Source organism: Mandrillus leucophaeus, unplaced genomic scaffold (genome assembly GCF_000951045.1).
Source record: "Mandrillus leucophaeus isolate KB7577 unplaced genomic scaffold, Mleu.le_1.0 Scaffold137, whole genome shotgun sequence".
NCBI lineage: Eukaryota > Metazoa > Chordata > Mammalia > Primates > Cercopithecidae > Mandrillus > Mandrillus leucophaeus.
The window spans coordinates 2045062-2059544 of record NW_012101332.1 but is presented as its reverse complement, the minus strand read 5'-3'; the positions used below and the strand labels follow the sequence as shown (position 1 = coordinate 2059544).

Below are 14483 nucleotides of genomic sequence, written 5' to 3'. Positions count from 1 at the left end.
GAACTGAGAGGCTGGGGATGGGGAGGGAGGTAAGGTGGGAGGGAGGCTGATTTTCCCATTTATTCCCTTTGGGATCTTTTAAATTTTGTACCATGGGTTTGGGCCACCTGTTCAAATAATGAAAAAGACTAAGCAGGAGAATGAAAGAGAGAGAGACAAAGGAAGGCAGAGATAAAGATGCAGGAAGAGGCTGGGTGCGGTGGCTCACGCCTGTAATCCCACCACTTTGGAGGCTGAGGCAGGCAGATCACTTGAGGTCAGGAGTTCGAAACCAGCCTGGCCAACATGATGAAACCTCGTCTCTACTAAAAATACAAAAATTAGCCAGGCGTGGTGGCTCGTGCCTGTAATCCCAGCTACTCAGGAGGCTGAGGCAGGAGAATTGCTTGAACCCAGGAGGCAGAGGTTGCGGTGAGCCAAGGTCTTGCCACTGCACTCCAGCCTGGGTGACAGAGCAAGACTCCCATTTGAAAGGAAGGAAGGAAGGAAGGGAGGGAGGGAGGTCCAGGGAGAGGAGGGAACAGAGAATTCACCTTCGTATAATCCAGCAGTCCCCAAGCGTGGCTCTGAGCTACCCCCATGTCCCCCAAGCGCAGTCCAGGACCCTGCTTACTGCCCCATCTCATCCCCTAGTCAACACCTCTCCACCCCAAGTCTCCTCAGATCACCCCAGGGCAACAGCCTCCCTTTCGGAGTCTGTGGCTTGGGGCCTGCCCTCCTTCCGTGACCAGCCACCTGGGAAGACACAGGCCCTTTTCTGTTCATAACTGTGGTCCCATGAGTCGGGTAGTGAAGGCAGCCTTGACCCACTTCTCAGTGTGGCATGGTGAGGATGTGCAGGAATTCCCAGGCCCGATGCCAGGATTCTAATCCTGCCTCTATCGCTTTCTGGCTCTGTGACCTCAGGCTGACATCTTTGTTCCTGTCTCTCATCTGTCAAACAGGCCAAGGAAGGTGCAGTAGTTCCACAGAAGGCGGCTACGAGGGTCGTGTTTCCCGGGCTGTGATCACAAATTCCCAATGCGGTGGCTTGAAATAGCACACATGTATTCTCTCAGTTCTGTGTTGTTTTTTTTTTTGTTTTTTTTTTTGAGAACGAGTCTTGCTCTGTTACCCCAGGCTGGAGTGCAGTAGTGCGATCTCAGCTCACTGCAATCTCTGCCTGCCAGGTTCAAGCGATTCTCCTGCCTCAGCCTCCTGAGTAGCTGGGATTACAGGTGCCCACAACCACGCCCGGCTAATTTTTGTGTTTTTAGTAGAGACGGGTTTTCACCATGTTGGCCAGGCTGGCTTCGAACTCCTGGCCTCAAGTGATCCACCTGCCTCGGCCTCCCAAAGTGCTGGGATTACAGGCGTGAGCCTCCATGCCTGACCGTATTCTCTCAGTTTTGGAAGCCAAAGTCTGAAGTGCAAGTGTGGACAGGGCTGTCCTCCCTCTGAAGCCTTCAGAATGCTTCCTGGCCCCTTCTGGCTTCTCCTGGAAGGCCCCTGGCGTTCCTGACTCCAGGCTGCATCAACACTCTAACCCGTGATGGGCTGCTTCTCCGTGTGCCCCAAATCTCCCTCTGCATTTCTCTAAGGGACACTTTTCAGTAGATTAGGGCCCACCCGGATACACCAGGGTGACCTCATTTCCAGATCCTTAACTCAGGACACATCTGCAGAGACCCTTTTTCCAAAAAAGGCCACACTCACAGATTCTACGTGGACCTATCTTTTTTGGGGGTGGGGGTAACTTTTTTTTTTTTTTTTGGTGGGGGGAACATTTTCCTCGGGGTGGCGGTAACCACTACAGGGGTTAAATGGGGCAAAACTAGGAGCTCAGCGAAGCCCCTGAACACAGCCAGACTTTGATCAATGTTTTTTTGTCTTTGAGATGGAGTTTCGCTCTTGTTGCCCAGGCTGGAGTGCAATGGCATGATCTCGGCTCACTGCAATCTCCACCTCCCAGGTTCAAGCGATTCTCCTGCCTCAGCCTCCCGAGTAGCTGGGATTACAAGCACCCGCCACCAAGCCTGGCTAATTTTTGTATTTTAAGTAGAGACGGGGTTTCACCATGTTGGCCAGGCTGGTCTGGAACTCCTAAACTCAGGTGATCCGCCCACCTCAGCCTCCCAAAGTGCTGGGATTAGAGGCGTGAGCCACCGCGCCTGGCCCATTCTCCCATTCTCAATCCTGGCTGCATGTTAGGATCACCTGGGTAATTTTTATCTTAAACACCTGTGACCAGGCCCCAAGCCACACAAAAGGGAGTTTCCCTTTGCTTAGAGAACCAAGCCTCAGTGTGGCCTTCAAGGCCCTCATTTCTCCCAAGATCTGTGGTTCATTCATTCGTCGCCCATTTCCTTCCCCAGTGGCAGCCATGCTAATATGCAAATGAGTCTCCTAATTTGGTCTTGCAAAATGAGGACCACTGTTTTATGTCCATACTTTACAACGTATACACCCAGCCTTGTATTATAAATCTTATTGTTTTTCTTACCTGCTGGCTGCACAGGAATTTTGGGGGTGCACTCCTTCTGTTTAGCCACCCACCACCCTAGGGTGGATATGCCGCCGCCTCCAGCCCCCACCCCACAAATAATGCTGCAGTGAACATCCTCGTTGACTCTCCCTCAGGTCCAGAGAGTTTCTTTGGGAAGTCACCCAGGTGTGACTATTGGAATCATTGGGAGACACATATACGCAACACTTGACTAAGCCGCATCTGTTTTTCTCAGACTCATGGTGTAAAATGCCATGGCACGGTTTGAATGTGCACGTCTCTGATGACTAATGACTTTGAGCGGCTATGTACACCCTTACTGGCCTTTGAGTTCTTTCTTCTCTAAATTGCCTGTTCATATCCTTTGCCCATTGTCCTGTTATGGCTGGTCTCTTTTTCTTGTGAAGAAGATATCTTAAGTGTTAGACTTTGCAAATATTTTCCCCCATTCTGATACCTATTACAAATGAAAATTATTATTATTTTTTGAGGTGGACTTTTGCTCTTGTTGCCCAGGCTGGAGTGCAGTGGCGCGCTCTCATCTCACTGCAATCTCTGACTCCTGGGTTCAAGCGATTCTCCTGCCTCAGCCTCCCAAATAGCTGGCATTACAGGCACCAGCCACATACCCAGTTAATTTTTTTGTATTTTTAGTAGAGATGAGGTTTCACCATGGTGGCCAGGCTGGTCTTGAACTCCTGACCTCAGGTGATCCGCCCGCCTCAGCCTCACAAAGTGCTGGGATTACAGGTGTAAACCACCGTGCCTGGCTTTTTTTTTTTGAGACAGAAACTCAGTCTGTCATCCAGGCTGGAGTGCAGTGATGCGATCTCGGCCCACTGAAACCTCCGCCTCCTGGGTTCAAGTAATTCTCATGCCTCAGCCTCCCGAGTAGCTGGGATTACAGGCACCCACCACCAGGTCCGGCTAATTTTTGTATTTTTAGTAGAGACAGGGTCTCATTTTGTTGCCCAGGCTGGTCTCAAACTCCTGACCTCAAGTGATCTGTCTGCCTCGGCCCCCCATAGTGCTGGGATTACAGGCATGAGCCACCGCACCCGGCCCCCAGCATGCTTATTAAATCTCCTTGTCGTATATGAAGCTCCTGTACACACCTGGGTCTGCCTCTGGGTTCTCTGTGCTGTCACTAAATCAGAATTACCAGGGTGAAGCCCAGCAAATCTAATGAACAACAAGGGTGGAGAATCCTGACTGCATGGTAATAGAATGTGTGTTAGACACATACACAAACACTACATTTCCCAACCTCCCTTGCCTCTGGGTGCGGCTGCGTGACTAAGCTCTGGCCAATGAAGCAATGGCAAAACCTCTGGGTCAGTCCTTCAAGAGGAGTGCCCTCCTCTCTCTGTGCCCCCTTCAGAGCATAAGGAATCCTCTAATACCACATGGGAGAGGCAGGTGTCCCAGGAGGAAGGAAAAAGATGGAAGGACCAATTCGGAGTCCCACAGAAGTAGGCCTTTTACACGGAAGAGCAGTCGTGGATGGCAGGGGTTCCCAAACGTGAGCGGGCACCAGCATCCCCCAGAGGGTGTGTTAAATACAGATCACTGGGCCTCACCAGCATCTGATGCACCCGGGGCGGCGCACAGGGATTTATTTGCGTGTCCAGTAACTTCCCAGTGATGCTGCTGGTCTGGGAACCACACTGTGAGAACAGCTGGTCTGACCTGGCTGCATCGTTTATTTTGGGTCTTTGTAAACGCACCTCCAGCCCCCAGGTGGACAAATCCATCCCTGTGCTCCTCCTGGGCCTCCGGGTCTGACCCTCACCCATGGCACCTGTCCAGCCGAGTGTCATTCATTCCCGTGGAGCGCCTCAGCTGGTCAATTAAATGTGGGCAGAGGGAATCCTCTGGCGCCACCCCTGTCCTAAGCGCTCCCCTGTTCCGCTACAGGCGGACGCCTGAAACATGCATCTGTAGACCCCCTGGGCCAGTGGGGTCGGGAAGGGTCTGCCGGTAGGAGGCTCCTGGGTGAGAGTCCAGGGCGGGAAGCTGGACGAAGCCACTCTGCTCTGGCCCAGCAGAGGCGAGAGTGACCATCTAAGATTTGGGGAATGCCATCGGCCCCTTCTGTTCCTCCAGCCACACAGGTGGCAGCAGCCTCCTGTCTTTAATGATCGCTGGGCACCTGGCCCTCTGTGGCTCCTCCAGCCTTCTCAAAGCTTTGTCATGATCCAACCACCTTTACCAAATCCCACCATGTGAAACAACTCTGGTTGGGGTCTGTTTAGCTGACTGGCTCCCGCTGGAGGAAGCCACGTGGGGAGGAACGGGACCTCGGGCAGCTTTCACCCCGCGCCGCCCAAAGCCGTGCCTTCAGACTGCAGTTGAGTGGGCCGGGCGTGGTGGCTCACGCCTGTAATCCCAGCACTTTGGAGGGCCAAGGAGGGAGGATCGCTTGAGGCCAGGAGTTGGAAACCAGCCTAGGCAACTTAGTAACATGTCTCTCAAAAAAAACTCCCCCCCCCCGCCCCCAAACAAAAAGAAACAAACCTGCAGTGAGTGACTGAAGGCACCAAAACCAGCAGTCACCGGGGGTCACACATGTGACTGGGTACAGGAGCTCCCGTCTCTGAGCCCATGGTTTCTTCAGCAGGAGCGTGGGCAGCTCCTAGAGCCAGCTGTTCTCAGTGCCTGTGGGGTCGCCGAGCACCCTGGCTGAGCCTTGTGTTTCTGAGATGCTCTGTTCTTCTCAGTCCTTATCTGAGTCTGGAACCACAGTCACAGCAGCCTCCAGAACTGCTATTCTCTTTTCTGGAACAACTTGTTCATGAGGTAGAAGGAATTACCTGCTCTTTCAAAGTCTGGTAAATCTCATTTGAGGCCAGGCACGGTGGCTCACGCCTGTAATCCCAGCACTTTGGGAGGCCGAGGTGGGTGGATCACGAGGTCAGGAGTTCAAGACCAGCCTGGCTAAGATGGCAAAACCCAGTCTCTATACTAAAAATACAAAAAATTAGCTGGGCGCGGTGGCAGGCGCCTGTAAGCCCAGCTACTTGGGAGGCTGAGGCAGGAGAATCGCTTGAACCCAGGAGGCAGATGTTGCAGTGAGCTGAGATTGTGCCACTGCATCCAGCCTGGGCGACAGAGTCACACTCCGTCTCAAAAAAAAAAAAAAAAAATCTCATTTGAAAGCGCATTCGAGCCTGAAGCGTTTTATTTATTCTGGAGTGTGTGTGCAGTGAGGAGACAGTTATTTTGGTCTTGTTTTCTATTTCTTCTTTTGCCAATGTTAGCATTTTTTTTTTTTCCAGAAAGGCATCCACCTCACCTAAGCCTCCAACACACTGCAGAGAGCACAGCTGCTTGCACCGCTGGGTTTCACTCTGTGATGACCCATCTAGGCTGTGCTTGCACTTGGCATAGGCCCTGCCACACACACAGTGCCCTGATTCTTGGGGTCAGGACCTGTGGAGGGCGGGAGGCGTGGACTAACCTGGAATCTCTGCCCTGGCCACTCACTTCCCAAGAGGACCAGGCTGAGATCTCTGGTGCTGATGACGCCTGGCTGGCTTTGGGGATGGAGGCTCACTCCTGGCTCTCCCCTTGCCCCACTGCCTCCCTGGGTGCCGGGGAGGATGCAGAAAGTGGAGCCCAACAGGGCCTGAGGCACGAAGTGCCAGAATGCAGCAGCAGCAGGGATGGCGGCATGGCCACCTCCATGCCAGTCAGATGCCCCCCAGTGTGGGCTCGGCTCCGGGCTCCCGCGTGGAGGGACGCACTTCACAGGGGGTCTCTCCGAAGCTAGCAGCTCCAGGCCAGTTGGCCTCAGTCAGTCCTCCTAAAGTCCATCTGCCCACTGACCAATCTGCCAAATGGCCTTAAATTTACCAACATCGGGTTAGCTCCTACCCACCAAACGCGCTCAAGATAAACAGCCTTTAAAAGGTTCCAGGAAATTGCAGATTTGGCAAACTGGGATCAGTCTGCACGTGGACCGTGGCAAACTGGCTGCTTCCAGGGGTGGGGACAACTCTGTCCCATTCTGGGGAGTGGCGGGTTTGGGGGGCTTACTGGCTGCTTTGAGCTGAACTCCCCACTCCCCACCCCACCCTTGCCCTGCCCTGGCTGGAACCGTGGTTTGCTCCCAGATCCAGACCCTCTCCCTGCAAATTCCCACCCAAGACAGTCGGGCAGGGCCCCCAAACACACCACACACACAAAACAAGAGAACGTTTTAATTGTAAAACTAACTCGAGGCAGGGGTGGGGGGGCCGGGGCTGCGCTGACCGGGCAGGAACCTGGGTCTCCAGGCAGTGGTTCTGCCCGGGCCACCCCGTAGGACAGGGACCATCTGTCCCCCAATAGGGGCAGGGGCTAGAGTGTTATAAAACGACAATATAAATAGACTTCTAGAAAAGAGGAGGCTGTCCAGGTGCAGTAGTCATTTGCTGCAGGGGCTAGAGAAGGTGGGGGGCCCTGACCCTGTCTTCCCATCCAGCCACAGAAAGGGGGTGCAGGGCTATGGGAAAAGGCCACTCTTCGGACATTCATGATCGACCCCCACAATGGCTCAGGGGGAGGGATGGGTGTCAGGCAAGGCGCCAGATACCCCGTTGCAGGCTGGAGGACGGGGTGGCTGGATCTTTGCACACACGCACATGCACACTCGCACGCGTGCACACTCACACACACGTTCACCTCTCTTAGTGTTCTCTCCACCCCCAGCAACCCCCACTGCAGACTTCCAGTGATGGGAGGGCCGCTGTCCTCCTGGAGACAAGAACACGGGGGAGGGCCTGTCCCAGAGGGTGAGGGTCCTGGGAGCCTCACTTGCTCCCACGAGTCCCTGTGTTTTTCTAAAAGTCACGAGATCAAAACCGGAGTTCAGTAGTAGGGTCCCATCTACCCCCGGCAAGGAGGGCGGTGCCACACGGAGCATCTCCCGGGCTGGGAGGAGTGGGAGGCCTGGCCCCCTACTGGCCTCGGTGGGGCGGGGGTGACCCGGGGGGCTCTTTGGTCGAGGGGAAGGGCGCTGGGCCTCATCTGGTGCGGTTCTGGCGCATGAGGGGCACGATGCTGGCGGGCGGCCCCGCCTTGGCCAGGAATGGGTGCTTCAGCAGCTCAGCTGCCGTGGCCCGCTGGGCAGGGTCCCGCACCAGCAGGCGGTCCAGGAAGCCCTTCAGGGATGGTGACACCTGTCCAGGAGGAGCGGAGGGTCAGGGGGTGAGGGTCTCACTGATGGTGTGCTGTGGGGCCGCAGTTTCCGCCTCTGCCAAGTCGGCTGGCGGCACGTACTGTGCAGGAAGGAAGCTGGCAGAGGTCATGGGTGTCTAGAGCTTGGGGTGTAGACGGGACAGAGACAGTGATGGTGCCCGCGATGGCGCTTACTGTGTGGCCCCAGAGGAAGCGACAAACTCTGGAGGCTCATGTACTCCCTATTTCCATGGCTTAGCAAGGAGCTGGAAGCAACTGGGCCCCAGAGGTGCCCCTTTCTCTCCTGGCGAGTCCTCCACTAAGAAGGTCCCGGCCCTGTCCTCCACTTCTAAATGTGCGAATCTCTCTAGGGCCGCTGGGCAGAGCCCAGGGCAACAGTGAGGGTGCAGGGGGCCTGGGGCTCTGCTGCCTCTGTCGCCCAGGCCCCACAGACGGGGTCTGCACAGACACATGAGGCCTGGGGGTGCGGGGCCCAGCACAGAGTAAGCACCATCCCAGGCGCCATCACCATCCCCATCCCGTCTACACCCGCTGCTCCGGCTGGCGCAGTTTCCCGGCCAGGGAGGGGTCTACCTTGTGCAGGTTCTTCAGTCGGGGTGGCAGGTTGTCCCGAATCATCTTCATGGCTTTGAGGGGTGGCTCGTTGAAGTAGGGGGGCTCTCCGTCCACCATCTCAATCACCATTATCCCCAGTGACCAGATGTCCACCTGGGGCAGGGGAAGGGACAGCAGGGCTGAGCTGCTGGGGGATGGTGGGTCGTGGGGAGGCCTCAGGGAGGAACCGCCCAAACGCCGTCTCTGCCTCTGGCTCCTGGAGTCCTTGGCCCAGAACTCCCTCTTGGACACCCAGCCAGCAGTCCACGTGCCAGGGAGCCCCTGAAGAGAGCTGCCCACCCCGCACCCACCCCTCTTCTTTCTGTCAACTGCCCCCAGGTCCCCTCCCTCCCTCAGTCCAGGTGGCATCCAGTGGTGGGTTCAGGACCCAGGTAGCCTCATCACCACAGTGGAGACACAGTGATTGGTTCAGAAACAAGCACAGGACCCAGCCTGGGTCAATTAGAGCCAACCTGGGGACTTTACCCAAAACACCCAAGGAAAGAGGGCAGCCCGCAGGCAGGGGACACTTCCCAGAGCTGCCGGGGCCAGCTCTGCTCCCACAAGGGGAAAGCCAGCCTGTGAAGACAACGCTCAGAAATCAGAGCCAAGGCCGGGCGAGGTGGCTCACACCTGTATTCTCAGCACTTTGGGAGGCCAAGGTGGGCAGATCACCTGAGGTCAGGAGTTCGAGACCAGCCTGGTCAACATGGTGAAACCTCATCTCTACTAATACAAAAATTAGCTGGGCATGGTGGCCGGCACCTGTAATCCCAGCTTCTCAGGAGGCTGAGGCAGGAGAATTGCTTGAAGCCGGGAGGCGGAGGTTGCAGTGAGCTAAGATTGTGCCACTGCACTCCAGCCTGTGCGACAGAGCAAGACGCCATTTCAAATAAACAAACAAAAAAAGAATGAATGAATACATGTATGCCTGCAGTACCTCCTCATCCAGAGCACCATTCCTGGCAATCACTCCCAGACTGGGCCCCACCTCCCGCCAGCACTGCAGCTGGAAAATGGCAGTGTCTGCTGTCCACAGCGGGACAGCCTAACCACCCTGGGGCTCACCTCTGGCCCGTAGGGAAGGCGGGAGATGAGCTCTGGGGCCATCCAGTAGGGCGTGCCGACCAGCGACTTCCTTCGGGGCACTTCCTTGCTCACCTGGGCACAGAACCCGAAGTCTGACAGCTTCACCTGGGGCGGGCAGAGGCAGTGGGGTCAGAGGAGCTGGCACTACAGGAAGGCGAGCAGGGGGGTCCGCCTGCCTCATTCCTTGGCTTCAGACACGATGTGCCACCCAGAGGACAGAGCTGGTGTCCAGAGCCAGACCAACAGGAAGCTCCACCACCTCCTGGTGGGGGCCCTGGGGCGAGTCACCTCCCCCAGGATCCCCTCATTTCCCTTCCTGACAGCCTCTGGGGCTTTTGGGGGCAGTGCCCTGAGTACTGCAGATAGCAGAGGCTGGGCTGGAGCTGGGAACAGGGGTGGCCCAAAAAGCCTGTGCCCTGGGGCCCTGCTGCCCTCCAGCAAGTCTTCAGTTGGTGGGAAACGAAGGCAGCCCCGCACTGGGGCCGTGAGGGGACACAGCCTGCCTTTGCCACAACCAGGCCCCTCACACCTCAGGAACTGTGGGCCCCTGTCTGACTTCTCAGGATCTCTTTGGGTCTTCCTGCCTCCAGAAAACATCCCCACACCGTGTGTGGACAATCTCGGGTGGCCACAGATGTCGCCAACACACATCTGTAGACATCCGGAGCTTTTCACAGACTGTCAGTGACACAGCTCTCTCTGCCTCTGCCTGGACTGACTGGTGGGGCTCAATCTTCCTTGGGGGAAGGGACGGAGTCATCCACTTCTGCAAGCATTTCATTCAAGTCAAGGGCCCCCTCTCCCAGAAAATCACGTCCACCCGGCGTTAGAATTGCCATGGCCTCAGATTCGGAACCTCAGTCCAAAGTATGGAAGACAGGGCTGGGGTCCACGGCCCGGCCCGGGTGCTGGGCAGGGAGCGGCTTTTCAGTGGAGGGAGAAGCCTGTGGTGGGGGCTGCGCTGTCTGCCCAGATCCCTGCCCCTGGGCCCAGTGTCCTGTGCTGATGGCACAGCCTCCGCCAGCCTCTGCCCTCCCACTGCATACAGTCCCCACTGAGCTGGAGCCTGACTCTGTGCTGCTCCACGACGGAGAGAGAACTTCCCGGCTCCTCAACTCAAGACACAGACCTGGGGGTCGGAGCTCACCTACCCTCAAAGGGGATGGGGAGAGGCGGGGAAGCCCCGCAGCCGGAACCCCACCACCCCTGCACCCCGCTGCCCGTCCCCTCACCCTGCCGTCATGGGTCAGCAGGATCGAGTCGCTCTTGATGTCCCGGTGGATGACGCCCTGGGCGTGGAGCACCGACAAGGCCTGCAGCACTGCCAGGCACACGGCCGCGATCTGCTCCTCGTTCATCCTGTGGGGTGGGGTGGGGGTGAGCAGCCGGGTGGACAGCACCCCGGGGGCCGAGGGGGATGCAGCCCTGCCTTGGGATGGGAGGACTCACCACTCGGCCCCACTCTGGAACGAGAGGAATGGAAGACAAGGCCCCATCCCGAAGGCCTGAAGCACAGCTAGTTTGGAGATGTGGCCCCACCCTAAGCGGTCTGGAGGGGACTTGGTTGTGTCACAGGAGGAGTCTGAGGCCCCCGCAGTACCTGGTGTGGGTGACGATGTCGGTGAGGGCGCCTCCTTCCAGGAACTCCATGACCACCCAGAGCTCGTCCCCCACCAGGTAGCTGTTGTACATCTCCACCACATTCTCGTGCTGGTAGTCCCTCATGATCACCACCTGTGCAGGGGCTGCATCAGTGGTGGGGGGGAGGCGGGAGGGCTGCCAGCCCTGCCTCAGACCCAGCCAGCGCCACCCCCGTGGTTCCTCCTGCAGTTCCACATCGAGCTTGTGCTCACTGGGGTCACCTGGACTGCCCTCCCCTACTACCACAGCCACGTGGGCCTCAGAGCCAGCTTGAAGCCCATGCCTCCCTTATAGGGGTGCACGCCCCTGGGCACATGCTCGTCTCAGGTCAGTCCTGGGCTGGTGCTGGCGGGGAAGTGGGAAGACAGCGTTCAAGCACAGAGCTGAGACCCAGACAAGCAGGTATGGGGCAAGGATGAGAGAAGAGGCGTGCATCTGGGGGTGGATGAGGAACTCAGGCGAGGAGCTCGGAGTTCGAGACCAGCCTGGTCAACATGGTGAAACCTCATCTCTACTAATACAAAAATTAGCTGGGCATGGTGGCCGGCACCTGTAATCCCAGCTTCTCAGGAGGCTGAGGCAGGAGAATTGCTTGAAGCCGGGAGGCGGAGGTTGCAGTGAGCTAAGATTGTGCCACTGCACTCCAGCCTGTGCGACAGAGCAAGACGCCATTTCAAATAAACAAACAAAAAAAGAATGAATGAATACATGCATGCCTGCAGTACCTCCTCATCCAGAGCACCATTCCTGGCAATCACTCCCAGACTGGGCCCCACCTCCCGCCAGCACTGCAGCTGGAAAATGGCAGTGTCTGCTGTCCACAGCGGGACAGCCTAACCACGCTGGGGCTCACCTCTGGCCCGTAGGGAAGGCGGGAGATGAGCTCTGGGGCCATCCAGTAGGGCGTGCCGACCAGCGACTTCCTTCGGGGCACTTCCTTGCTCACCTGGGCACAGAACCCGAAGTCTGACAGCTTCACCTGGGGCGGGCAGAGGCAGTGGGGTCAGAGGAGCTGGCACTACAGGAAGGCGAGCAGGGGGGTCCGCCTGCCTCATTCCTTGGCTTCAGACACGATGTGCCACCCAGAGGACAGAGCTGGTGTCCAGAGCCAGACCAACAGGAAGCTCCACCACCTCCTGGTGGGGGCCCTGGGGCGAGTCACCTCCCCCAGGATCCCCTCATTTCCCTTCCTGACAGCCTCTGGGGCTTTTGGGGGCAGTGCCCTGAGTACTGCAGATAGCAGAGGCTGGGCTGGAGCTGGGAACAGGGGTGGCCCAAAAAGCCTGTGCCCTGGGGCCCTGCTGCCCTCCAGCAAGTCTTCAGTTGGTGGGAAACGAAGGCAGCCCCGCACTGGGGCCGTGAGGGGACACAGCCTGCCTTTGCCACAACCAGGCCCCTCACACCTCAGGAACTGTGGGCCCCTGTCTGACTTCTCAGGATCTCTTTGGGTCTTCCTGCCTCCAGAAAACATCCCCACACCGTGTGTGGACAATCTCGGGTGGCCACAGATGTCGCCAACACACATCTGTAGACATCCGGAGCTTTTCACAGACTGTCAGTGACACAGCTCTCTCTGCCTCTGCCTGGACTGACTGGTGGGGCTCAATCTTCCTTGGGGGAAGGGACGGAGTCATCCACTTCTGCAAGCATTTCATTCAAGTCAAGGGCCCCCTCTCCCAGAAAATCACGTCCACCCGGCGTTAGAATTGCCATGGCCTCAGATTCGGAACCTCAGTCCAAAGTATGGAAGACAGGGCTGGGGTCCACGGCCCGGCCCGGGTGCTGGGCAGGGAGCGGCTTTTCAGTGGAGGGAGAAGCCTGTGGTGGGGGCTGCGCTGTCTGCCCAGATCCCTGCCCCTGGGCCCAGTGTCCTGTGCTGATGGCACAGCCTCCGCCAGCCTCTGCCCTCCCACTGCATACAGTCCCCACTGAGCTGGAGCCTGACTCTGTGCTGCTCCACGACGGAGAGAGAACTTCCCGGCTCCTCAACTCAAGACACAGACCTGGGGGTCGGAGCTCACCTACCCTCAAAGGGGATGGGGAGAGGCGGGGAAGCCCCGCAGCCGGAACCCCACCACCCCTGCACCCCGCTGCCCGTCCCCTCACCCTGCCGTCATGGGTCAGCAGGATCGAGTCGCTCTTGATGTCCCGGTGGATGACGCCCTGGGCGTGGAGCACCGACAAGGCCTGCAGCACTGCCAGGCACACGGCCGCGATCTGCTCCTCGTTCATCCTGTGGGGTGGGGTGGGGGTGAGCAGCCGGGTGGACAGCACCCCGGGGGCCGAGGGGGATGCAGCCCTGCCTTGGGATGGGAGGACTCACCACTCGGCCCCACTCTGGAACGAGAGGAATGGAAGACAAGGCCCCATCCCGAAGGCCTGAAGCACAGCTAGTTTGGAGATGTGGCCCCACCCTAAGCGGTCTGGAGGGGACTTGGTTGTGTCACAGGAGGAGTCTGAGGCCCCCGCAGTACCTGGTGTGGGTGACGATGTCGGTGAGGGCGCCTCCTTCCAGGAACTCCATGACCACCCAGAGCTCGTCCCCCACCAGGTAGCTGTTGTACATCTCCACCACATTCTCGTGCTGGTAGTCCCTCATGATCACCACCTGTGCAGGGGCTGCATCAGTGGTGGGGGGGAGGCGGGAGGGCTGCCAGCCCTGCCTCAGACCCAGCCAGCGCCACCCCCGTGGTTCCTCCTGCAGTTCCACATCGAGCTTGTGCTCACTGGGGTCACCTGGACTGCCCTCCCCTACTACCACAGCCACGTGGGCCTCAGAGCCAGCTTGAAGCCCATGCCTCCCTTATAGGGGTGCACGCCCCTGGGCACATGCTCGTCTCAGGTCAGTCCTGGGCTGGTGCTGGCGGGGAAGTGGGAAGACAGCGTTCAAGCACAGAGCTGAGACCCAGACAAGCAGGTATGGGGCAAGGATGAGAGAAGAGGCGTGCATCTGGGGGTGGATGAGGAACTCAGGCGAGGAGCTCCTGGTGCAGCCAGGCGCTGTGATGCGCAACGGGGCCAAGAGGGGCCTCACACACCCGGCAAAGGGGCCTGGGCTTCCTATTGTCAGGGCACTGAAGGGCGCTACCAGGGTCTCTAAGGAGGGATGGGGATGGGGTGGCCTGAACGTGAAACATCCTCTTGGTCATTGTGTGGGCTGTGCCGAGGGGATGCCCAGGAGCTGAGGCCAGGGCGGGGCACAGGGAACCCAGGAGGGGCAGGTCTGGAGGACACTGTACCCTGGAGCCCGGGTGGGCTTCAGTGGGTGCAAAGGGCCTGGAAGACACGGGGTGAGGGGTCAGTGGGCCGAGGAACCCTGGGTCTGGGGCTCAGGGACAGAGATGTGGGTGAGGGTGCTGTGAAGACAGAGGCAGGGACCCAGCTGGGGCGGAGGAGATGGCCTGGGGAGGGAGAGGAGTGAGGGGAGGAGAGGAGGCTGGCCCAGCACGGAGGAGTGCAGGGAGAGGAGGGAGGGCAGGGCGGGAGGAGTGCA

The 14483-nt window shown here is 58.2% G+C and overlaps 1 protein-coding gene across 1 annotated transcript in view; it reads right to left on the bottom strand.

Moving 5' to 3' along the window:
• Nucleotides 1-6669: 6669 nt before the first annotated feature.
• PAK4 (p21 protein (Cdc42/Rac)-activated kinase 4) overlaps nucleotides 6670-14483 on the bottom strand; it is a 13637-nt gene continuing 5823 nt past the window's right edge. Inside the window, exons 4-12 of the mRNA XM_011973412.1 lie at nucleotides 14230-14266; nucleotides 13465-13598; nucleotides 13097-13223; nucleotides 11844-11969; nucleotides 10950-11173; nucleotides 10582-10708; nucleotides 9329-9454; nucleotides 8240-8374; nucleotides 6670-7647 (exon numbers count right to left, since the gene is read on the bottom strand). Coding sequence (XP_011828802.1) covers nucleotides 7492-7647; nucleotides 8240-8374; nucleotides 9329-9454; nucleotides 10582-10708; nucleotides 10950-11173; nucleotides 11844-11969; nucleotides 13097-13223; nucleotides 13465-13598; nucleotides 14230-14266 — 1192 coding nt within the window. The 3' untranslated portion in view covers nucleotides 6670-7491. The remainder of the gene's footprint in view (nucleotides 7648-8239; nucleotides 8375-9328; nucleotides 9455-10581; nucleotides 10709-10949; nucleotides 11174-11843; nucleotides 11970-13096; nucleotides 13224-13464; nucleotides 13599-14229; nucleotides 14267-14483) is intronic.